The sequence below is a fragment of the Rutilus rutilus genome (genome assembly GCF_951802725.1).
Source record: "Rutilus rutilus genome assembly, chromosome: 18".
Taxonomy (NCBI): Eukaryota; Metazoa; Chordata; class Actinopteri; order Cypriniformes; family Leuciscidae; genus Rutilus; species Rutilus rutilus.
This window is the reverse complement of record NC_140231.1, coordinates 12,471,202-12,497,747: the sequence shown is the minus strand read 5'-3', so window position 1 is coordinate 12,497,747 and position 26,546 is coordinate 12,471,202. Positions and strand designations below refer to the sequence as shown.

Sequence of the window (26,546 nt, the reverse complement as noted above, 5' to 3'; positions counted from 1 at the left end):
ATATAAATGACCATCTATCAGAGTAGAAGGGCATGTAGAAGATTCTATAGAACAGGTTTTTCAGCAAAGTTTTGTTCAATTTGATAATTTAAAGAACATAAAAATGCATGCATCATATGATACAGAGGCTTTATAGGGTTGTGACTAACCCTGGTGTCGACACTGGAGGGAGCCACAGGACACAAGACATTTGAGAGATTCTCTACTGTACCGAATCAAGAGACCATCATAGAAAAGCTGTTTTTTATTTATTTATTATAAACATAATTTGGTTTCAATAGAGGCACTATTAATCACCTCTTTGAATTATAGTACTACCAATTCATTAAAATTATAGGGAAATATCCAAGTGTAAGTAACCTACTTTCATGAACAAAATCATATTAACGTACTGTTAATATTTCCAACATATTATCCACTGATAAAAGTGGTCCTCTCTCCTACTGACCGCTAAAAGGCTGGACACCTAACAACACCATTAAAGTCGCAAAGACCGTTTTTGATGAAATCGTTTAATGTTAAACAAAATCTTTTGAGTACAATAAAATCAAAAAAATTAAATCTGAAAAGAAAATAATGAAAGAGGCGCTCGATCTTCTGTTTCTCTTCACATTTGCATAAACTAAAAAGTGTTTACTGAATTTACCCATGTCTAGAACAATGTATTTAAGCACATGATCTCTCTGTATAATGTTAAGTATTAAAATAAGAAACTAAACCCCTATGGAATAAATCTAAATAGTAATAAAATAAAGATTTGGTCATTTGGAACATAATGCCTGTTGGAGGACCCCTTGTTTGTTTACGTGTAAAGCAGCATATGGGAAAATGGACAAAACCAAATGTAAAAAAAGAAAAAAAAAAAGGGGGGGCCAGTAAACTTCATTTAGGGTTCACAATGCCTTCATCGATTCTATAGCCACCATAGACATTTCATAAATGTAACTGACCCGCAACAATGCTTAAAACTGTAAAATCGACATGCAAAAAAGGACAATGGATATGACTGTCATTATGAGGCATTATAAATACCAATTCAAGTAGTTAATAGAAATGTGTAACACCACTCCTGCTACCACCAAAGCACATGTTTCTCAAACTCGGTTGGAAGAGACCCCTAAAAATCATTCAAGAATGTGATGGCTTACGCTTTTCATGTAACAGTTTCGGATCCATCAAGTACAGTTAATAACATACAAATTTGTATTGTTAAAAAGGTGGCCATTTTCACCAGCAGGCACACTTCAAATTTCGCTCAGGCAGCTTGCTACACGAAAGTACTGAAACTATATAGTCTGTAAAAAAACAAACCAAAAACGCAAAAAACCTTGACTGTATTCATCTAAATAACAGATGCTGGAGTGATAACGGAATACAAGGAGTGACGGTGTATCAGATAAACCGTAACAATTCAAATCGGAAACGAAAACGATAGTAAATATTAAGGACCTGTGGTAGTTTGTCCCGTCTTATACCATCTGAGAAGTGAGTAAAATAATTTACTTTTTGCACACCGAGATATTTACAGTCAACCCTTCACGGCCTTTAAATCACAGCATGAGTGATGCAAAATATGAGGTAATTTCTGAAATCAGATGTGTTTGAAATGGTGAACAGGGAGAGAAAAAAAGAAAGAAAAAAGTCTGAGGTTTCTGTTATGAAACAGTGGAAAAATGTACCAAACTGCACACAGCCATCTTTTTTTTCCTTTTAAAAGTATACAATATGCTTTGCACCATTTACAAAAGAAAAATCAGATTATCAACTCCACACGAAATGAAAGCAGATTCTTGTGTGTGTGTGTGTGTGTGTTTCGTTTCTCTGTATCTGTTAACGTATAGGGGCAAATGATTGAAGAGTTGTGACACTGGCTAGTTTTGTCCATTTTACTGGATGCAGCTCCTTCTTTCGAGAAGGTGTATTTGGACCGTTAACCCTCTTGGAGTGGATCAGCCTTCATTTCCCAAAGTTGCCAAAGTTTGCAAAGGCATCTTGTTTAGGTTGCACCATGGCAGGGTTCATGCCCTGGCCAATACTCATGCTGGGCACACCAAGGGCACCCATTCCAGCGGGTACCATATTCATGCCTATTAGTCCTTGATTGACAGGTATTCCTCCAATACCCACAGAGCCCATTCCCATGGTGCCTGTTGCCATAGTAGGAGGCATTCCCATGCCCATGGTCCCTCCGCCCATCATGGGGGTCACTCCTGCTCTGGGAGTAGCTGCTGGCGGCTGGGCGTTGAGTGCCATTCCGGCCAAATTCTGGGTGACCATGTTCAAGGGTGGCTGAACACCTAAAATGAGAAACATATAAAATATGACAAATAAATAATACATGCAATTACTTACGACTGTGAAAGCACCTCAATTAGCAGTGTTGGAAAGTAACAATGTATTTCTTCTACGTCTCTATTTAGAGTGTTTTAATTTTGGGAAACTTTTACTTTTATTTCACTACATACTTTGGCATAATACTGTACTTTTTACTTCACTACATTCAAACATATCGTTTCCATGCCATTTCGAACTGAAGAAATCTCCCCATCGTAAGAGCGATGTCAGATTCGTGTTGATTCTTTCCAATGGACCTGATGGAGTTGGTTCACAAATAACACTGAACAATTCATTTGCGAATTGCAGTTACAGGCCCAGTTTAACAGACAGGGCTTAAGAGTAAGCCAGGATTAGGCTTTAGTTCAATTAGGACATTTCAGCAGCTTTTATAAACGTGCCTTAGAAAAAAACATTACTGGTGTGCATCTTGAGACAAAACAATGACACTGACATATTTAAAGATATGCCAGAGCAAGTCACTGTTCTTGAGTCAACAACTCAATTCAATGATCCGGTCAAAATGAGACAAGAACAGGAATATCGAATGTGCGACCGACTGATGGTGAAAATAACTATTGATTTTTGTCAGTGAAATCTTATTTAGGTCACGACTATCAGTTATTTATGAACGAAATCAGCTTTTTAAGCCCATTGAAATGCTTAAATGTCCGCATTTGTGTGTCATTGTCTGTATAGGCGATATGTTTGAATAGCTTTCCTCTTGAAATGTTAACGCATTGTGTCCCATATGAGGTCTGAACATTGTATTTTTATACACTTTGTCGCCACATATTTACACATTTAGTTTTTCCCCATTTTTAAAATACTGTACAGTATAGAATCCCACTTGTCTGAATACACTTGAATTATCAGTAACTTTAATTGATATTTTAGTATATTAAAGTTTAATGTTTTGATAGAGTATAATAAGTGTTGTTACTAAAATAAAAAGTTTGGGTTACACTATTTTAAGGTGTCAGTGTTACAGTGTAATTATGCATTTAAAGGTATAGCGGAGGATTTTCTTTTTCCGGGTGGGTAGTGTAAACTATTGGTCCACCTAAGTGTCAATCATTCTGGTGATATGTTTACGTAAGGCCGTCGTACGTGCTCGTCCCTTAGTTTTCGCTTTCTGCGCATGCGCACTTTCAGGTGTTTATGTGTGGTGAGCTAGAGCTAAGCCATTCATTGAAGCTCGCCGTTTCACCGGGTCCTTTGAAAATGTCTGAGGGTCGCAAGAGAAAAAGTTTGTACGAACTGTATGAGAAGAAGAGAAAGGCCTTAGAAGAGAGAAACAAGATCAGAGTGTTTTTGGGAGATTGTTTCACACGATGGCGTGCTCTGAAAACACAGGTTGGGCTTCCCACTGATGCCTCAGTCGCGAAGTTTCTACTCGACAGGTAAAGTTTGGCATGCTATTTGGAGAAAAAGTGCAAATCTTCTTTTGGAAAGTAATCTTGTATGAGCGATGCCGACAGCAACTTTTAAACAGAGCGTGCACGAGGAGAACCTCGCACACGTTTAATAGGCGTTCCCTCTCGGGAGCAGGTAGAGTGTTGCGCATGTGCATTTTTTCAAAAAGTGGAGAGGGCGGTTCTTATCTAAAATTCGGAAAGATCCTCCGCTATACCTTTAAGTACTGTGTAATAATAATTAACTACATAAAATGTTACCAAAGTTTCCTTATTTGCAATACATACTAAATTGTATGCACTAATCTTTCTTAGTGCCGACTAGTCTGACTAGAATAAATATATGGTTCAGTACTTTTTACCTCAAAGAACAAGTTACTATCAACTCAAAGCAAGACAATCTGGTTTGAATCATAAAGATTTTGTCAAGCAATGGGATTTCTGACCTTGCTGTATCATGGTATTGAGTGTGGGCTGTGTGGGCTTGGGAGGATTCAGGCCTGCAGACAGGAAATCCAGGCTGATGTTGACGCTCGGGTCTGACCAGGTGGCGGGCATTGATACCTTCCCCCCTGACTTCTGTAGTCCCATCTGCTGAGTCAATAACGGACCCCCTATTGTCTGACAAAGAAAGAGCAGCAAGTAAATTACTGTAATTATTTATTTTTTATAGTGTTTAATCAGAATGTCTTAACTAGACCTTCTGGTGAAAACGCCAGACTTCCCCTCTGGTGATGTATGCACAGTGTTGGGGAAAGTTCCTAATAAAATTAATGCAATTTTTATGCCTAAATTAATAACCAAAAAAAGATTCACTCAGTATAAATAAAAACAGTGAAATGCAAACCTGCAATAATTAAATGTTACACAAATGTGATGCGATCTGGGAAAACGCACCACATGGTGAAATTGTACCTATTACAGGTTTTGATATCATATGGATGCTGGTATCAAGCCCTTTCCAAATCTGTTTTTATTTTTATCATAGCTTGTTGGTAGCAGAAGTTATGTTTATCTGAAGTCGGCCGATCTCTATGATTTTCTGGAACGGAATTTTGAGAAAAACAGGTTTAAATAACTGTCACCGTTGAGACGCGTCCATCTCGCGATTGTTATGAAACTGCGTGACGTTATAGTTTAAACAGGATTGGCGCGAAATGCGCACTATACACATTCACTGTACATGTATGTGGTTTATTTTAAAGGTAAACTATCTTTGTAGTGTTACGAGACGGACAGGTGTATGGGATATACGGCGATTGTTTTGTTTTTTTCACCTCTGCCGGGCGTTAATGGTCGCATCTAGAATGCATTAGAGAAAGAGAGTATTTTCAGCTTGACACTATAAATCGCTGTTTTTCTGCACTAAACAAGGGAATTTTGCCAAGATATTTTCAGAGATAAGAGAAAAGATGTTATAGAATAATAATTTAATGGAAAAAAAAATTTGACAAAAAAACTGACATTCAAACTATTTTGGAATTTACTGAAAACGGCCCAGCGCGACATCCGACGGGTTTTCCCAGATCGCATCACAAATATACTTTATGCATTTAATCTCTTTTTATTAACCAATGTCTTTGCTGCTGACCTTCCAATGATCCAATTCAACCATACTAATACTAATACTAAAAGCAAAAATGACTTTAGATCATGTGTGTTTGTGTCATGTTGAACTATGTGTGTCCTATTCGTCAGTAATTCAGAATGGCAGCACAGCTGAAAGGTTTGTTTGAGCGAAGCCCTCTACTGTACAGGAGTGAGTTTGCATTTACTTAAACTTGGTTTATTCATTTCACTTTTAGTGTGAAAGGGCCTTTACATGTGCCATTTTTTTGGTTATTATAAAACAAACATGCAAGCCCAGCCCAGCCCAGGTGAGAAAAAGTAAAATGTAACATTACTTTTCATTAAATGTAACTGAGTAACGCAATTAGTTTTTTTTTTAATGCATTAATTTAGGCATAAATTGCATTAATTTTATTAGGAACTTTCCCCAACACTGTGCATACATCACCAGAGGGAAGTCTGTCATTTTCACCAGAAAGTCTAGTTAAAACATTCTGATTAAACATAAGGTAAAAAAAATTAAATGAAACATGCATGAATTTTGTTCACAATAGAGCCAGGTGCACACAGTACGAGATTATAATAATCCTATACAATTTTGTTTTTGTCATACTGTACGAACATGATCTCCACTGTAAGTTATGTCACACTGTAGGATCTCAGTTGTCAATATCAGACTGTATGGCAGTCAAGCCTCATTAAAAACAGACGTAAAGACTTGCGTTTGGTGACAGTGAGCTGCATTTACATGTGGGATTGAAATTGTCTTGAGAGGAAAAACAGAAAAAAAATTATAATAATGCAGAAATTTGTGGAGGAAGTGGTTTGTTGTTGTCACACTAATTGAGTCATCATTAAGTCATCAACCGATAGGACCGGTGTCGTAGGAGAAGCCACACTGCAGGATTGTGTTTCAAAACGTCTGACACTGGCAGGATTTCATCGAGGGTAAAATTTGATCGCAATGGTCATTAATCGGCTGTCAGAGAACATGTCAAACTAGCAGTCAAAACTGAAAAGATAAGGAGGTTTGTCTCAGACGACCAAATCATGGCCAAAATCGTACGGTGTGAGTCTGGCTTAATTATATGCATTTAGAAAATAGACAGGGTTAATTTCCATTTCTTTGATGACAGAAGTGTAGAACACAAAGGCGTCACGAGCAAGATTTAGAGTCGCAAATCGTACCAGTGTGCTTTGAGGTCAAAATCCGTACCTGCTGCGCAAAATGAGTGCGGAATGGCAGATCTGCCAAGTCTTTCTGATAAAGTGAACTGTTTACCTGTGATCTGGACAGAGGTGTGGTTGCGTTCTGCGAGCACATGTTGAAGGTCATGCTTTGGGATGCGCTGAGGCTGCTGCTGTTGTTGAGGGCCATCAGGTCAAAGAGGTCAGCGGAGGGAGGTTGGGTGGATGTGGGCGCGGGCGCGGCCGGAGCGGGTACGTCACTGAACAGGTCTGGGATGGCAGATTGAGCAGTGGCAGCGGGAGGACTGGTGGAGGAGAAGGCGTTCCAGTCACCAAACTCACCGTTACCAGTAGACAGCGAACCTGAGGAGACAGCGAACCATTAAACACACACACACACACACACACACACACACACACACACACACACACACACACACACATACAAACAAGTGTTCAAATGTTTGGGGTCAGAAAGATTTTTTTTTTCTACAAATAAATTATTACTTTTATTCAGAAACAATGCATTAATCCAAAGTAATCAGATTCAGATTGTTTCATTTAGTGCCATGTCAGCATTCAAAGCTATTTTCATGGCAAAAATTTAATTACAAAAATACAAATATCATAGAAATACAATAAAAACAGCAAGTCATATTATACAAGATTTTTTTAATTAACATATGATAAAAAAAATTATAATTCAAAAACCTTTTCAGGCATAATCTTACTAAATAAGTCCTTAAGTGAGGTATCAAAAGTGACTTCTCGAAAGACTTATACATAAAGTAAATAAAAATTTCAAATAAATGCTGTTCTCTTAACTTTCTAACCAAAGAATTAAAAGAAAAAATGATTTAAGCAAAAATATTAAGCAGCAGAACCACTTTCAACTGTGATTATAAGAAATGTTCCTTGAGCACCAAATCAGAATGATTTATGTAGGATCATGTGACACTAAAGACTGGAAATTCAGCTTTACCATCACAGGAATAATTTACATTTTAAAATACATTAAAATAGAAAACAGTTTTTTTTAATTGTAATAATATTAATATGTTTTATTGAATTTTTAATGAAATGTAGCCTTGCATGTATATATGCGAGTATATATATATTTTTTTCTATATATAAAATTCAACATATGAGGGCAAAAATGCCCCTGTATGGGTTTTTGTCTTATATTTATATCATATGATATAGTTAAGCAATATCACACGAGCAAGAGTGCTGTATATTTCCCCCACGAATATCTGCACGATTGCAAATGTGACATTGATTTTATACAACAGTTCAATAAAACAAGTTAATATTGTGAAACATTTTAGTCACAATATTATCTGTTATCGCTCAATTTCTCCAATAAAATGAGTTCCAAGCAAAGTCACAGCAGAACCGTCTCTGAGCAACACACAGCGCCAGCGGTGATTAATTACTCAATGAATCTGTGGTTTCTAACGAATCGAGCGAGCCACTGATTCAGTGACTCATTCATAAAGACGGTTTGAATGAATGACTCTGATTAAGACACTGACTTACCACTACCAACTGGTGGTTTTAGTTTCATATTTCAGATTACTTTTTTGAAGTAACTAGTAAAGCAATGCATTCATTTTAAATGAACAACAAAATATCCTTGGTACTTTTTCAAACTTTTTGCAAATTACTTTGTTTTCCCATTTATTGACCGACTTTTTATTGCTGGAGTAAGAGTGTCCTGCATCCTAAATAAGGCAATTAGTTACTTTTTAGGGAGTAACGCAATATTGTAATGCATTACTTTTTAAAAAGTAACTTATATGCACACATTAATAAAACACTTTTTTTGTCCCTTGTATGTTTCTGCATAATGTTTTTCCCACATGCCATTTATATATTGACATATATTCCACTACATTTATGCTCACATACACGTTTATTATTGATTTGTGTTAATTCTCCTACTTACATGGTTATTGGTTCACTGTTGTGTGGCCATTCATGAGACTTCTAACTGGATCCTCACACATGCACACACTGCTCTTAAGGAGCGAGTCTCTGTCAGGGGAGATGGAGCATGGATGATGGGAGCTGACGTGTGTCTGTGCTCATAACACTCAGCAGGTAGCTGCTCCATCTGGACCCCTCAGTCATTCATCAATATTTCACTGCGTCGTGTGTTGCTACTCCAATCATATTTCAGACAAGCCAACAGAATTGTCATCCTACTGCCCACCAGCAAAGTGCCACTCGCTCTGCATTGAGGCGAGGCTCAGGGAGAGCAGAGGTTCAGAGAATGGTGGGAAAAGTCAACCCAAGCCCACCCATTTCTCTCTGTAATGTGGGACACGTTGAATTGCTGTAATAACTTCCTAAATGCTCAAAAGGGACACATTTTGCGGATGTTAGATTAAAAGTCATGCGCCAAGCACGAACGGAGCATAAAAATGGCTTTGGCAAGTAAAATCAAATACAAATTTAGGTCAAAGGGATGCAAATGTATACTAAAGAAAAGCTAGTGTAGCTTTTGTTACTCTAGAATTTTGCTTCTCCAAAACATAATTCGATATTTATTTATTTATTAATCTGAGCACATCTGTACCTCTGATTGGTTTGAGTGTTCAGATTACACTGTTCACATTACTACATGTTAATGTTTTTTCCATGCAAACTTGCACAGAGACATAAACAGATCACCAATTATTATCAGGTGAGGCAAAAACAGAATTTTGGTCCTGCTCAGGATTGTACTCTGCATGTGATCTTAAAGGACGTGCAGTTGGATCACACATACCAGCAGCTGACGGGAGACTGGCAGAGGCAGCGGGTGAGGAAAAATCAGCAAAGTCACCAATGAGATCTGAGCTTCCAACTGTAAACAATCAAGACGACGCATAGTCTTTAGAAAGAGATTATAGAATATTATTGAGAATTGCAAGTATAAACAGGGCAAAAACATATGAGTATGTACGCACCCTTTTCAAAAGTTTGGGATCGGCAAGATTTTTTTTAAAGGTTTGATTGAAAATACACTATCTGTTTAAAAATATTTAAAGAAAAAGTCATTTATTCCTGTGCCAGTAAAGCTGAATCTTCAGCATCATTACTCCAGTCAGTGTCACATGATCCTTCAGAAATCATTCTAATATGCTGATTTGTTGCTCAAGAAACATTTCTTATTATTATCAGTGTTTGAAACAGTTGATTATTTTTGTGGAAACCAGGATACATTTAACGATTCTTTGATTAATAGAGTTCAAAAGAACAGCATTTGTTTTAAAGATTATATCTGTAACATTATAAATGTCTTTACTGTCATTATTCATCAATTCAGAGTATCAGTGCTTCCAATTTAATACTTTTTAATGTAATTTTCAAGACCTTTCCAAAAAAAATTAAGACCAGCACATCACTTTCATCAGCTTCAATGAGAACAAACTAAATCACCCAGCTCAACAGAGATATACATTCAAAATTAATAATGGTGTTTAAAAAACCCAAAATGTTGTTATATTAATACTGGACTGAAAATATATGATAATGATATTTTTTATTTGGGGTATAAAAATTGTTAATATAACATAACAAGAGTAATATATTTTATGATTTCAAAAAGCAACGAGCAAAGATTGCTGCGTCAGATCGGTTGCATTTTTAAGAGTGGATTTAAGACATTTTTTGCTTATTTAATTATGAAGTAAGCTCTTTACATTAAGGAATTAATGCATCCTTGCTGAATAAAAGTAAAATATTTTAATGCAAATATATTTTTCACGATATAAGAGAAAATCTTTTTACATCAAAATAATGATTTCCTATCGTGACAATGCAGAATAGTAACAACCGGTCAGGACTAAAACTCATATGCACAGGCAAACACACGTGTCCATCCACGTACAACATAATCAGGTTGTCACAACCTGGTAGCAACAGCTCGTGACCTCCTGACTGATGTCAACGGACACAGCACAGCTGTTGGGCTGGTGACGGGATACGGAGGGACAGCAGCATCTGTGCACCCATCTCCTATTCGTTCTTTCTCTCACACACACACACACACACACACACACACGACTCACACCCATCTGGGGCACTTAGATGCCTCTGACTGCATCTCTGAAGAACTTCTTCCATGAGTATGACTTTAAAAAGTACATCAACTTTTAGGAAAAAAGTTTCTCTTTGAGATTTAAGCTTCTGTATGGAGGAAATTGGGCTCAAAAACAATGTCAAAGTAGTAAAAGGATATGCTTCACAGGGTTTCCCATACATTCATTAATTTGTGGCGGCCCGCCACAATATCAACGCTGACCGCCACGGATTGATTCAGATTTTTTAACTATTTAATATGGGTAAAATTGTATTTTATTGTAGAGCTGCGCGCTGCTTGCTCCCTCTCTCTCTCACAAACTTACAACGGAGGCGCGACTAGCCCCTCCTCTTCGAGCACGATCTGAATCATAACATGAGCATGCGTTAGTTAGAGGACGGATTGTTGCTGGTGCTTAATGCTAATTCCCCCAGCGAAGATTCCAGAATTAATCCGGAGTTGAATGGTTAGTAATGAACACTGTTGCTCAACATAACTCTGAGAAGTTAGTCTATGTTAAGCGGTGTCGCGTTTCCATTACAGATTCGCGCAAAACTTTTGCGATTTTTTTTTTCTAAATATCGATAAACAACTATTGCGAAATGACGGCGTTTTCATTAACCGATGTTATGCGACTAAAACGTATTTTTTTTCCTCTTGCGATCAGTCATTCCAAAAATCATGGCAACGGACGTTGGTAGGTTTATATATATCACAGCCACCAGACTAGACATTATATTATTTTTATCTCCAGGTTCAGGTTGGTGCGTGTTGGTTTTTGTCCACCTCAATCTCCAGGTTTGTTTGTGTGTGTGTGTGTGTGTGTGTGTGTGTGTGTGTCTGAGTCTGAGTCTGTGTGTGTCCACCTCCAGGTCCAGTTTGGTGTGTGTGTGTGTCTGTGTTTGAGTGTGTCAGTAAGTTTGTGAGTTTGAGTTTGAGTGTGTGTGTGTGTGTGTGTGTGTGTGTGTGTCCATCTCCAGGTCCTGGTTGGTGTGAGTGTGTCCATCTCCAGGTTTGTGTGTGTGTGTGAGCAAAATTTGCAACAAGAAGTCTGTGATATAAAGTGTAGCAATGGCATAGCAATGTAGCAATAGCAATGTCTTTAAGTTATCTGACACAAAGTGTTGGCAATGGAAATGTGTACTTGTCACTAAAAATATATGATATATTTATGATATATACATATATATGATATATTTAACTTAACAACAACCCCCCCCCTCCCCCCGGTCCCCAAACACCACACCACCGCAAATAGAATCTAATTCTGTGGGAAACACTGCTTCACACACACACTGAGCCGTGGTATCTATACAGGAGGTTTGGGTTCAAATAGTAATAGTGATGCTTATAGCAAAAAGCATTTTAAAAGTGGAAATTGCAGCCGATCAAGGTCTTACCTGAAGACACTGGTTGACCAGAGCCAGAGTCCACCATCAACAGGTCTGCAAATCCTATGCTGGATGACTGACTCAATGATGCCTGAAAAGAGAAATCAAGAATGTCATATTTCACTTCTACCACATGAAGGCAGCACAGGCTTCCTTTTGCAACCATAAGCGCTATCACAGAGAGGACTGTGGGTGCAGTCATGTGTTTTTGTTTAGATTTTGCAGTCTTCTATAAGACACCTTCTGCAGTGTCTATGTAAAAATGTAAACTACTGGTCGAGTTGTTATTATGGCCAATATAAATAATTATTTATAAAATAAGATGGCCAATATAACACTAAAATATAAAAAAATAGAATTTAGGAACTTATTACAGCAGTTCTTTATTATTATTGCTTATGGAAATAAACTTAATAACAGCAATATATTATAAATAATTCAACCTATGGAAAATAAAAACATGATTAAAATGATGGAAATTAAATTGATGCTTATTTCACCAATACTACAAATAATTCAATTTCTCTCACTTGAACATTTAGGAACTTACAGCAATTCTTTATTATTATGGCTAACGAAATAAGTATTTACATTTACATTTACATTTATTCATTTAGCTGACGCTTTTATCCAAAGCGACTTACAATTGCTATATATGTCAGAGGTCGCACGCCTCTGGGGCAACTAGGGGTTAAGTGTCTTGCTCAGGGACACATTGGTGTCTCACAGTGGATTCGAACCCGGGTCTCTCACACCAAAGGCATGTGTCTTATCCATTGCGCCACACCACCCCCATTTATAAAGTCAATAACATCAATATATTATAAATAATTCAACCTATGGGAAATTATACCTGCTCAACATTATGGAAATTATTCCATTTATTTCCCAATATGTAAACATTTTAATTATTATTATTGTTTTTAAAAATAAATTGTTAAAGTCCTACAGTCAATAATTTTATCCCTTAAAACTCATCTTTGATAATCCATGGACTATCGTTTAGTTTCGGCCTCCACTCAATCTCACGAGCTCGGACTACCTGATACACTCGGTCAACTTTACTGTAGTAAACGTTACACAATGGCATGTGGAAATACTGGTTTAATTCAGCCATATATGTCTGAACCAGAAACTGATTCAGAAGAAGTGGAAGAGTGAATTATACAGGCTCGATGTCGATGTATCAGAATGGTGATGCATTTTATGTATTGCTATCTATAACGGTAATTAATGTGATTAGCCTTTTGCTTGACTATGTTATCAAACAGCTAATAATGTGTTGCTTATGTTACACACAAAACATGTTCCCGTTCACCATCTCAGAGTCAGACAGCTGCCTTCTGAACATCAGTGTCCTTAAACGCTTTAAACGCCAGTGGAGAAAGGCATACATTTCATCACAACATCATAATAGAGAGCAGAGATTTTAAAAAACTGTTTAGAAAGAAAATTTAAACAGTTGTGTTACAAAAGTGTGCACAAATCAGTCTTTTAGATCAGATTTCAATCTGATACACAATTATTTGGATTTGGAACGACAGTGTGAATGTAGCCTTAGATTGTGGAACTGACACTCCTGCGGTTACAAAAGTGGCCAAATGTGTTTAATATTTTAAAACGGCTTTAAACAACTTAATGAAACGGAAGGAGGATGCATTTGTAAGGCAGTATTTTACCTTGTTGTTGTCAGCATCGGGACTGCTTTTGCCGCCGGTGTAATGAGCCGCTGCGCCCAGGTCGACGGTTTTGGACGGGACTCCGCCGCGTTTGCGTGTGGAGGTGGTAGTGGTGGTGGAGGTGATTGTATCTGTGTTCTGTGTGATCTGGATGCTTTTGGTTGTTACAGTTTCTTCATCATCCTTGAACTCTGACTTTGCAAGACGACCGTTCCGTGAAACTTTGTCCTCCTCATTGTCACTGCAGGAAGAGGCAACAGTAAGACAAAAACTAATAAAGTAGTCAAAAAAATTACACTACAGGGCAGAAGTGTGCTAGTTGATTTATCTACAGGTGGTTTCATTCAAAGAACATTTCAAAGCATTAAAATCAGCATTAAATGAAAATATACCTATTTTCTAAATTATGTTATTGTGAACAATTCACTTCGTATTTCTTAATCAAAATGTCATCACTTGATCCAGACATCTCTCTGGTGATACATGCAGAGTCCTCCTAACCCCTTTCCTTACTATTGACCGCAAGCTCACATTCAGCCGATGTGCCTTATCCAATCACCAAACGACGGATAGAACCAAGTCTCCATCTTCTTTGATAATCCGTTTTATACACTCGGATGTACGTTACAATACATAAAGGCCAATTCACACCGCAGAAACAAATGCCAACAAAACCACACGTTTGTCGGGTTTTGCCGGATCAGTGTGTTACTCCTGTCGGAGTCTGTTGCCGTTGGTCGGGGTTCGCTTTAATCCGACTGAACATAGTCATAGTCAATCAGCGTTTTTCGGTGTCTGTTGGGGCATTGTGAGTTATTTTTCAAAATATTCCAAATCCAACGGGCAACTTGTTTGTTGGCGTTTGTCTGTACGGTGTGAACTGGCCTTAAGAAAAGATGTCTCTACTTCGTTTCATAGCTTTTTACTCTATAGCTTTATCAATTCTATGGACTGAAAATTAAGTAACGTACCTGATACGGTCTGGCGAGTCATCTCTCTCCTTCTTGCGGAATTTGTTGATAGTGTCATCAATGGTGCTTCCAATTTTGTCACTTATCTCTCCAAATTTTTCACTGAAGGGGAAGCTGCTCTTGTTTTTGTCCCAGTCCTCGTCCCAGTTGCTTTTGGATTCGGGGTCAAATCGTTCTCCCGCTGGGAATGTTGATACAGAATTAGTTAGGTGCTGAATTCATTTGAGATATTTAAAGCTGCATTCAGTAACTTCGGGATTTCTTCGCTGTATTCTCGCTTTTTGCTCGCAGGTTTCTCTCTAGAGCTCCCCCCACAGCTTCGGAATAGATATTTGACAACACTGTTGTAAAAACTCGTTGGCTATTCTCAGACACCAGAGGCTAGCAGATCAACGACATCAAAGCAGATGGGATATTCTTTAAAACGTCTTCTTCATTCGGGTTCGAACAGCGTGAGGGAGCGCAATAATGACGGCATTTTAGCAGATTTCTTTTGGCCGTAAAGCAATTGTTTACATCGCGAGACCTGATATCACGCGAGACTTTTCCGCGAAACGACCACCATTCAACCCGAAATAAGTAATATAACCATTCCAATGACTCCACAGCTGTTCAGTTAAGGTAAAAAAAGTTACTTAGTTCACCTTTAATGCATCCGATATTTCAAAATAAATGCTTTTTTCAAAAAGAGATCAAATTTAATTTTAAATGACCATCAAACTGCCACCCCGGACACCCCTCTGGCTCCGCCACTGGATACACACGCATTTCAAATTTCGAAAAGTGTGGAAAATACACCCGACTAGAAACACTCAACCCTAACTTAAAATCAAGCCGTCTACCCCACCTCTGATCCTGTGGTATTTTTATCTTTCACAACCAAAAAGAATGGAAATTTGAACCTGTAGTACAGCTAATAAAGGGAAAGATCTGAGCAGCAATCAAAGCAGAAACCAAGCACAATCTTTTGACTTCGCACACAAGTAACATCACTAATGACATGACAAGGGACATGGCGTCTTGACTTGATTAGACAGCTCTAAGAGAAAACATGTAATACAAAAAGCAGAGATCTGATTATTTCCTCTAACCTGATCATAAACATCACCAAATGATGCAGTGAGTAAAGTTGAAAAAGTGATAGCCCTGAAATCAAAACAGCTCTAATCAAAAGATCAGTTGTGGGAAGAAGGGAATCCAGGGGGAATTTTTCCATACTATGCGAGAAAACTTCAGAGGGCCTAAAACAAATCCCTGTGGGATGCCTACAGTACAGAGACAAAGCAGCTCCCTTTTGGGGTCAATCACAGTTTCAACAGATAAAAATAATGCCTCAAAATGACCTAGGACCAAAGGGAATCTCATGCTTTATTTGATTACACAACGTCACAATGCAAAAAAAAAAAAAAATACTTGATAGGAAGAACTATCCTGTGAACTTCTGAAAGCACCAGCAACTTGGCATTTCTTTCTTTTTTTTGTGAACATCAAAATTGTATATGACACATGTATTAGCTTCTCTGTCTAGGAAATGTTTGCAGAACAGTCTTAGTATACTGATATTAATCGTGAGCAGATTATCATGGCATGAGTTTGCACCATTTATACTGGCACAAGTTGTCGTCGGATTATCAATTTATAAATTATGCAAGCTTCAGCTTCTTGCCCATTTTCCCAGTTAATGTCTTAAATAACATTTATTACGTTTTTAGGTTAGGGGCACAACAATCTCTTTGTTCAACCAGCGGCAGACAGCAAGAATATCTGGGAAACCTGTCTCGAAAACCTTCATTTTGGCAGTTCCATTTAGTGGCATTAGTGGTTGTAGAAATCATGCACATTCAAATTTAGCAACACTCAAATCTGCTACATTTGATCACTTACAGTTACTTTGTTTGAAGCCTCCCATGCTGTCAGAAGATACTCCAATGTATTTGTCTTTATTCTTCTTAGCTTTCTTCCTCTCCTCACGTAACCGATCATCATCCTGAACAAACTCGACCATTTCTTTAACCTTCTGCCGTACATTAATGCCCTGGTCCTTCCCATTCTCATCTAGCAAAACAGAAAAGAGCATGTCAAGTCATATGTAACTGTTTGGCCCATTTATTCTTGTTTTTGCAAACCTCCATTAGATACAGTAAGATAAACCCCCCCAATGTCAGAATGTGACCCCACACAAAAAGTTCAGTAGCTGAAATATTATGAAATAAGATGATGCTGTGGTTAACTTTTCTTTCAATGCCAGAACAGCTGGAACACTTGGAAAGGAAGGGTTGCATGGCTCTTCTACAAAAGTCTTGGTAGGCTGCTAAATTATTTCTTATTGTTTGCCTCATTAAATATGCATTGTATACAAATTCAGAAATACAGTGGTGTAAAGGCAAACCTTTTGGGTTGAAAACCGAAATGAACCCAAAGCTACTGATGTGTTAACGTTCATGAACAATCTCAGTAGATGATTGAAAATCCGTGAAAAATGATGAAAAATTAAACAGAATAGCTTCTGAAAAGCCACAGATTCTTTGAAACATATTTAGAACAAGGTAGAGCTTTTAATAGCTACAAAAAAGGAAAAGAAACCGACAGTAACACCTCAAGCACTATGACTATGAAGTTGCAGGATCTGTCTTTCACTAATAAGACAATGCAGCTTAAAATATGTAGTGCCTTCAGAAAGACTTTAGTACTTTTCACATTTTTGATGAAAAATTGAATATTTTTCACCTTTAATTCATTTATGAATTCATTTATTATTTCTCCTTAATGAAATATAAACATTTCTCTTGTACAAACAAGCTCTGAAAGTTATTCCTGTTGGAAAGCAAACCCCAGAACATGAGGCTACATCCAGCACTGCTTGACATCTGGGATACTGTTACCTGCGTGTTGAGCTAAATTTGGGTTATGACAAACAAAGCACTGTTTTCAGGCCAAAGAGCTCAAATTTTATTTCACATCACCCTCTGCAACAGCATCAAAAGACCCAGTTTGCTCATATTTACTCATTTGCACACAGCTTGAACAAAGATTTTCACAAAGTAATTCCTTTTATGTGCCTCTATTATGCTTTTTCGAATGTTACCTTTCATGTAGCGTGTTATATAGCGGTTTGTGAATGTAAAAGGTCTGCAAAGTTCCAAAGATCTAAGTTAGGGCTGCACGATTATGACAAAAATCATAATTGCCGATTATTCCCTTGAAATTGTAATTGCGATTATTAATTACGATTATCACAATTTACATTAAAAAATTAAAAAAATAAAATTATATATTGCGCGCGCCGCTGCATTTGCGCGTGCAATTGAAGAGTGTGCGCTACGAGCACAGTATAACGGCTGACATGACAAGTAAGTCCATTTTTCTGAGGTGAAATACTTTTTATTTCAGCGTACACTTACGTCACTGCCTGGTAGTTCCTATTGTGCTGGGTTTTCTGAAGTAGTCATGATTCGCCTCTCATAGCAACATGCTCTAAACACAAGCATTCAGAGTGGATTTTCTTTTGTAATCGCGGCTTTGAACGATTACGTAATCGTGACATCCGTAATCGTAATCGCGATTAGAAATTCGATTAATTGTGCCGCCCTAATCTAAGTGCAGATAAATGGGAGTTATTGTCTCCCAAAAAAAAGAACCGATTCTGACGAGCCGTCAGTAATTCCAGTCTTGCTTCCTGCACGAACCTGAGATGATATAGTAGTAGCTGAGGCCTGGAAGAGCTCGGTTTGTGTTGTTGTCAAGTCGAGAAGTGTTTTCTTCCGATGCCATCGCTACTGTTCATATCATTGTGCATAAGGTTGTAACGGTATGAGATTTTCACGGTATGATACAGTCTTAAAATTACTGTTAAATGAATGAAAAAAGTTTTTTTGGTTGAACAAATGCTTTATTATAACAAACTTGAAACCATTTGTTTGTTTTGTTTATTCAAATTTCAGTAATCAAAAACATGTCTAATACATTAAATGTAATAATTGATTATAGATTAGATTAATAACTTATTTTTTTTATCATTAATAATTGATTTTTTAATTTGACTTTTTATGATTTACTACCAACTAGCAATTTAATTAATTCTTTAAAATGTAACCAAATACATTTTTTACAATTTGTATCCTTTTTTGGGCAAAAATATATTCCTTTAATAATGTTTACATAAATTGTAATACTATTATTATCATTATTTGAGAAGTACATTCTATTGTACAATAGTAATATATTTGTCATAATTTCTTCAGGTTAAACCGAACTTTTATTTTGACGGGTTGTAGTGAAGACCTTTGAGTTTCAGAGTGTATTTGACAGTTTTTTCTCAAATAAAATGATGAAATGCTCTTTTTAACTTCTTTTCGACAGGGGATAGAGGTTAGAGATAACAGCCTCTGTCTCTGACATTTTCTCCGCTGTATGTGTGTGGGTGGATCAAGTTGAGTCTAAACAGTCAAGTGGAAAGAAGCTGCTTATGCGTAGGCGAGATTCTCCGCCTGATTAATTTTTTCCCAATACCATAGGTAAGCAAATGTGCATGAAATGATAACCGTATCATACCGGTATACCGTTACAACCCTACAGTGTATACAAGGGCTGAGGAAGCTTCTGGAGCTTAAACTCAGATATGGTAATGGACATTTTGTTTCCAACATGCGCTGTAAGGGGTAAACCAATGACAACAGACTGGGCCATCTGGCCAATCAGAGCAGAGTAGGCTCCTGGAAAGGAGGGGTTTAGAGAACAAATCCTTCATCAAACTGTTTCAGACACTGTGAGAAAAGAGGTGATGCTGCAACACATATTATGAGAAAATTGGAATTTTTTTAACAATGGATGCATGTAAACCTATTGTAGGAGAACTCTTAAACTAAATTAGGTACATTTTAAAAAAGCATAATGGGGCACTTTAACCTTCTAAGCATTTCATCTATTTAAACCTACCTACAAAATGATAATTTTCCATAGAACGCAGGTCGTAAATATGTTCTCTGGCGCTGGTGACCACCCGCTCTGACCCGTTTCTGATGAGGTACGCTAATAGCAATAAGGCCTGCACATATGGAAGAGGGAGTTATTAGGGATATTTCCAAGTCAAGCAATTAAAAGAGTTAAATGCAGGATTTTGGGTGTATAATTAGTTTAAAAAAAACACACACTTTGTTTACACTCTGAGGTTCAAGTCAAAATCATTGTATGTGATCAACAGCATACATGCTACAGATGCAGCACAGACATTATGTTGATAACCTTAAATATTCCTTTACACTCTCTAAACTTGAAAAGGTTTAGCTGGACTATTGAAAATTCTTAGTGAATCATGGGTTTTTAGGAAGTGTAACCACATACGGAACAAACATTTCTTTGTGTGAAGAAATGAATGAAGATTAAAAATAGGCCGATACATTGGCAAGTCTAGTGATTTGGTGTTTGCTTTTTTACTAAATACTGTATAAATGTAGTACACAAATGAATGTACACTTAATTTCAGTAATTGTTCCTCATTTAAAGTTAAAGTATGATTTAGAAAGAAAGATTCTAACAGAGATGAAAAGTGGACTGTACCTTGTAAACTCTCCTCCAATTCTTCTTGTTGTCTTTCAGCATTCTAGTCCAAAGCATGTTCATAACTTCAGGGAACTGCTCATACATAAATGTGGATCTGCAGCATGAATAAGAAGGATTACAATGGCAAGATACTAAATGAATTCAAAGTTTCTAAACCTTGTATTAGGTTAATTAAGTATATAATAACAATCCGAGAACAGTAATTACTTCCAGCAGGAGATTCCTCAGTGGAAATGATGCCATGACAAATTGTCTAAATATAAAGTTCAGTGGAATCTCTACACAAAATGCAGTGATTCTGCCCAGTTGATATGCAGAAGCAATTTTGCTTGGTTTCTTAAAAGCTATATAATAGGGCTGCATGATATCGCGAAATTAGCTAAATATTGCAAATGTATATATCGCAATATGCATATCTCAACGGCTTGCGATATCTATTAAAAAGTTACAAAAAGTTGTGAAAGAAATATGGTGTGTCAGTAGGATCTGTGCATTAGTCTTAAAGTGACAACTAGGGCTGGGACGGTTACCGCATTACCGCATTACCGCGGTCACGTGACACCTACCGCGGGTCTGAGCTAGTCACCGTCATCACCGCAAATAAATAAATAAATAAATAAATAAATAAAATAAATAAACACTGGCCTTCACATGTGTTCACGTTGTGTCTAATGACATGGATTCATTGATTCTAATGACATGGATTGTGTCTAATAACATTGTGTCTTACATGGATTCAAGGTTTTCTAAACAAAACTTATCATCAAAAGATGGAACAAATCCGACCTTTCGCAAGTTCGCAAGTTGTTTCATGACACATAATAACATTCCATTCGTAGGCTATTGACTATAACCCCTTATTTACACTCTGTGGCGTGTTACGGCTGCGACGTGGCTACCGGAGCTGATCGCGCCCACTCTAGTCAATGCTTGTGTTTACAACAGCCACGGCGCGGCGCGTTTCAGAAGCGTCTCTCAGCGCCGCTTTGATAAAGATAGGCGCCTAGTCTATTTTCGACGGACGCCGCGTCCAAGCCGTAAATAAATAAAAAAAGTAAAAGCAGGACCTCAGCTTTTAATTGCACGTGCTTATTTAACAGAATTCTCTCACGTGAAGACCGCATTTGTCAACCCTCGCGGAGTCGCGGCAAGTGCACACTCACAGCACCAGAGAGTAATCTTGACGGCACTTGCAAGAAAATGGATAAGTAGGCTACATAATCAAATTCACAAATATTACACCATTTAAACATTATTAAAAATACAGCTACTGAGTTACTAAAACAATATTTGTCAAAGAATACACTTGTATGTTCACAGTTTGAACGTTCTTGTTTCCATTTGTTTAATTTCAAGATCTGAGGTGAATTATCCATTGTTGCTTTTACAGCTACAAAGCTGGAGCACTAAACAATATTCAAAGTCACATTGCATGCTTTTAACATTAAATAAAGCACATAAACACTACCTGAGATTATCATTGACACACTTTGTTTGTTGTTCCAGCTGCAACGTCGCAGAAAAAAAAAAAAAACTGGGGGAGGGTGGGGAGGGGGGTTGAGGTTTAAAGCGGTTTACCGCAATACCGCGGGAATTTCTTGCTTTTCAACCGCGGTAAGAAAAAATCCATACCGTCCCAGCCCTAGTGACAACAGCCTAATACAGTATACCTGCAGCTGTCTGTAAAAAACAACATTAGAAAAAGAGAAAATAACTAGGGCTGTCAACTTTAGTCGTTTAGTCGACTAATCAGTCGATGCCGTCTTGGTCGACTGACATTCCCATTGGTCGACCAGTCGCATAATTTTTTTTTTTTTACCAATAAAGAAATTTTCATATTTTTTCCTTGATATTTATTCCTTTATAAGCAGTTATATATTACTGTATTCTAAATATAATTAGCCTATGTTTTATCCCCAACTTTAAATGCTTTAATTTAGGCTATTTTGTAACAGCGCCACAGTTTAGCGCACCACGTAGAACACTCGGGAACCGCACCTGTGGCTGGCTGCACTGCTGCTTCGCGCTCAGTAAGGAATATAGGTAGTAATCTCTATGTGTCTGTCTGTCCGTCCGTTTGCATTTTGATTATTTCGAGAACCGTTCATCCAATCGACTTCACAAGGGAGTGCAGTGTCGCATTTGGTGCAATATAGACAGACACGCGAGACGCGACACGTTCAGAATTAATAGTAAACTACAGAACAGCGCGAGCGGGAAGCGGCGCACCTCACGCGAGCAGGGTGGCTATATTCTCCGAGAACGGACCCTGCACTAGTGATATAAAACGCACACAGTCTGTTAATTAAGCAATACTTTTAAGGTAGTCTAATATTTTTCTGACAAACAAATTACTGACACAGTAAAGGGTATATTTAAATAAAGAAAAACGAAATTTAAATAAAGAAAAAAACGAAATTTAAATACAGAAAAAATGAAATTTAAATAAAGAAAAACGAAATTTAAATAAAGAAAAACGAAATTTAAATAGGCCTAAAGAAAAACGAAATTTAAATAAAGAAAAAACGAAATTTAAATAAAGAAAAACGAAATTAATTTAGCCTAAATTAAAAACGAGATTAATTTGGGTAAAAAGTCTAATACATTTTGTTTCTATTATTCTATTTTCCACAATGTCAAAGCAACAGCAGCAATACAAGCTCAGGCATGCACTTCGGTTCATACAAACTCCGCTGTTCTGCGCTCTAGCCAGAGAACACTCCCATTGGCCGGTTTTTTTTTTTTTTTTTTTTTTAGTCGACTAATCGTTGTGCAGGACAGGACTTTGGTCGACTAAGCATTTCTTTGGTTGACTACAGCCCTAAAAATAACTCTCTGCTCTTGACTGAATAACTTTTGCAGCTTTAATATGAATCAATGTATATTTAATTCATGGGAAGACTACGCAGAGTTTTATTTGTACATTTGATTATTTCATTTCTGTATTGTTTCTCAATTGAATGGCACTGAGAAAAGAGATCTAATGTAGGCCAACCTGAAAAACTTAGAACCGTTTATTTCATTTGTATCTTATCTTTATTTTTTTTTTAATTGTATTTGTCCTATTGTTTGTATTTTGCCTCTTTGTTCATATTATTAATAACAAAGATACAGTAAATTAACAAAAATAACTAATCATCCACCTCTAGTTTCGGGTGTTTTTTTACCTGAATGTTCTTGATGTTAAGTTTTCAGATTAATATAACTATATATTACCACCGAGTTGAGCAAAGAGTTGTTGGTATTTAAATAGTTTTTTGTTTGTTTGTTTTACATTGACGTTGAAATGACATTGTCAGATTTGTGACATTACTTTTATGTAATGCTAAAACACTGCTGGTCACTTTTTTTTTTTCAAGTTGTAGTGATTATTTTCCCAGAAAGAATGTGAAACATATATTGGTTGTAACATTCTCAGTTTTTAAATATATTTAAATATAAATTATATAGATTTTACACACTTAAAGCATTATTTAATCGTACTGCATAGCAAATATCGCATTCTAGTTATCGTATATCATATTTTCGTCAATATTGTGCAGCCCTACTATATTATAATCTGGAGAGTTATTTTAACCTGTCAAAAACAGAACAGCTTTAAAGATGTTTGTATATTTTCCCACATATTTCAATTATTATTATTATTATTATTCCTAGCAAATATGTTTGATAGTACTAACACAGGGTTTCCATCACAAAGTTTGGCATATTCAAATACTGTCAAACCATCCATCCTGTTTCTGATTTTAATGTAGAGTGTAATGATGTAATGTACACTTGTTTTGTACAAATTTAATGTAAGGCACTAAATAAAATAAAATAAATGATAAAAAGAAAACGTAGATGAGGAGGTAATGAATCAACTTGCGTAACTATGAGTTACAAGTCTATGCCATGATGCAATGCAAATGAAATCATCAGTTATCAATGATGAGATCAATGTAATTCTACAGTAATTGCCCTACACAAATGCTCTGCGGTAATTCAGAGAAGAGTCACTGAATGCCTGAAGACTGAGGAGAACATGTTGTTCGAGCACTTACTTGGCAATCTCACCCATGAGCTGACCCGATGGGCCCCAGGGGTCATCATTGGTGGCTTCCCGAACCTTGGACTCTATCTCTGAGTAGTTCATCACAACATTGGTGCTGGGAAACGGCGAAAAACAGAGAACCACAAATAAACACCAGACAACCACACACAGACACACAAGTCAATATATTGTTGCACATGAAGGCGTTAAAAAAAAAACTCAAGCAGGTCCATTTTGGTTGACTGATATTTTGGACTGATAGAAGAGAACAGACTGCCAAGGTTTAAATGTGTTCAGTTGAAGCCCGGTGTGAAAAACTGAACCGAGAGGTCTGTTCAGTGTTAAATCTACTGAGCAATTATGTGACTAAGCCAATTCGTTGACATTGTTGTAGATCAACCTGCCAGTCTATGGGGAAAAAATACTAGGAAAAATCTACGAGATTGAATGATGAAGTTATGCTGGCCAAAGATATATGAAGGAAACTAAGTCCAAAAAAGCTTCTCTACAAACAAATATTTTATAAAATCTGTCTGGGCACACACTTGTCTGGCCTAACGAGAGAGGTCCGAAAGATAATTTTGTTCCCCCGACCAACAGATTCAAGCAATGGACCAACTTATAGACCAATCTTTGTGGTTTATAATAACTAGTTACGAGGAAGGTAGATGACAAGGAAGAGGAAATTGGGAGCAGGGCACATCATTAACTGTTAATACTCATGTCAACTTGTTTTCCACAAAACTTTAGATGTGAGGAAGCGTAGGAGGACGTGACAATGAAATGATGTGCCTTTATTTGGAATTGGAAATAAAAGTGCAGAACAGTTGCTCCTGTGTTTTGATTAATAGACATTCTAAGTCAAATGGAGAAAGTGAGGAATAAATATAATTTATGTGCAGTTTTAAAGGGTTAGTTCACCCAAAAATAAAAAATCCTGTCAGTAATTACTCACCCTCATGTTGTTCCAACCCCGTAATGCCTTCATTCATCTTCGGACCACAAATTAAGATATTTTTGATTAAATCTGAGAGCTGGATCACTCCTCCATAGGCTTCTAAGGGATTTAAACTTGCTGGCCCAGAAAAGCTATTAAAGACATCGTTAATATAGTCCAAGTGTGGCTCAATCTTAAGTTTATCAAGCGACAAGAATACTTTTTGTGAAAAAAAAAAAGAATATTCCACTATTCATTTCCTTCTCTCTGGGCCTCGAGTGAGTTAACGTAGTAAAACTATGCATCGCTTCTGTGTTGTACGTCACACGCATCACACACATGACCAGCGTCGGCCAATAGTGAGCCTACGTGTGACGTACAACACAGAAGCGCTGCGCTGTTACACTACGTGAAATCACTCGAGGCCCAGAGAGAAGGAAATGAATAGTGGAATAAAGTCTGGGTTTTTTTGCACACAAAAAGTATTCTTGTCGCTTGATAAACTTAAGATTGAGCCACTGTAGTCACTTGGACTATATTAGCGATGTCTTTAATAACTTTTCTGGGCCGGCAAGTTTCAATCCCTTAGAAGCCTATGGAGGAGTGAGACGGCTCTCAGATTTAATCAAAAATATCTTAATTTGTGTTCCGAAGATGAACGAAGGTCTTACGGGGTTGGAACAACATGAGAGTGAGTAATTACTGACAGAATTTTCATTTTTGGGTGAACTATCCCTTTAACTCTAGATGATCACAGGTCAAAGACCAGATTGACAATTAACCTAGGACGATACTTGTGAAAAAAGAAAAAAAAAACACACTACTCTTTAACAGGTTTGGAAGACACAGTGTAATGCAAATTCATTCCTCAACTTACAAAGTTTCCACAGCCTGGGAAAATGTTTAAACTACACTTCAGGAATAGTTCACTCAAACAAACTTATCCTTCCAAACTGATCATCCTTTTCTCATCATGTCATTCCTAACCAGACGACGAATAGATGTTAAACAAAATGTCCGAGCTGCTCTTAACTCAGCAAAAATGGATGATGACTTGGCTACAAAAAAATAAATACAATAAAACATTGTAAAAGTAACTGATGTCAAGTTTTCTGATATATAAATCACCCTCTTTGCCATAGCTCTCAAATGTCATCAAACAAGGCTTCTCATATGTGTCCGGCCAGGTTTGTCATCACTGACATCTAACAACATTAGTTCTGACTTCTTACATTTGAATGTTTTGAATAATGACTCCCAAAGCTATCATATGGCTTTAGAAGAATGCAAATCACATTCTTTTTTCTGTACTTTTTTATATACTCTGTAGTTTGTAGGGGTGTAACCAGGGCCTAAAATGAACACTCGCCAAGTGCCAAATGAGAGTAAAAACCAGTGTTG

General features: G+C 37.1%; 1 protein-coding gene across 4 annotated transcripts in view; it reads right to left on the bottom strand.

The window, feature by feature from the left end:
- Nucleotides 1-491: 491 nt before the first annotated feature.
- clint1b (clathrin interactor 1b) overlaps nt 492-26,546 on the bottom strand; it is a 41,080-nt gene continuing 15,025 nt past the window's right edge. The window contains exons 2-12 of one of the 4 annotated variants that reach the window (XM_084387453.1): nt 24,219-24,323; nt 20,173-20,269; nt 19,552-19,660; nt 16,501-16,671; nt 14,617-14,797; nt 13,645-13,886; nt 11,976-12,053; nt 9,280-9,357; nt 6,601-6,869; nt 4,196-4,370; nt 501-2,297 (exon numbers count right to left, since the gene is read on the bottom strand). In XM_084387453.1, the coding sequence (XP_084243579.1) occupies nt 1,957-2,297; nt 4,196-4,370; nt 6,601-6,869; nt 9,280-9,357; nt 11,976-12,053; nt 13,645-13,886; nt 14,617-14,797; nt 16,501-16,671; nt 19,552-19,660; nt 20,173-20,269; nt 24,219-24,323 (1,846 nt within the window). In that variant the 3' untranslated portion in view covers nt 501-1,956. Of the gene's footprint in view, nt 2,298-4,195; nt 4,371-6,600; nt 6,870-9,279; nt 9,358-11,975; nt 12,058-13,644; nt 13,887-14,616; nt 14,798-16,500; nt 16,672-19,551; nt 19,661-20,172; nt 20,270-24,218; nt 24,324-26,546 lie in introns of all 4 variants that reach the window. The other 3 variants (XM_084387452.1, XM_084387454.1, XM_084387455.1) reach the window with 3 other exon arrangements.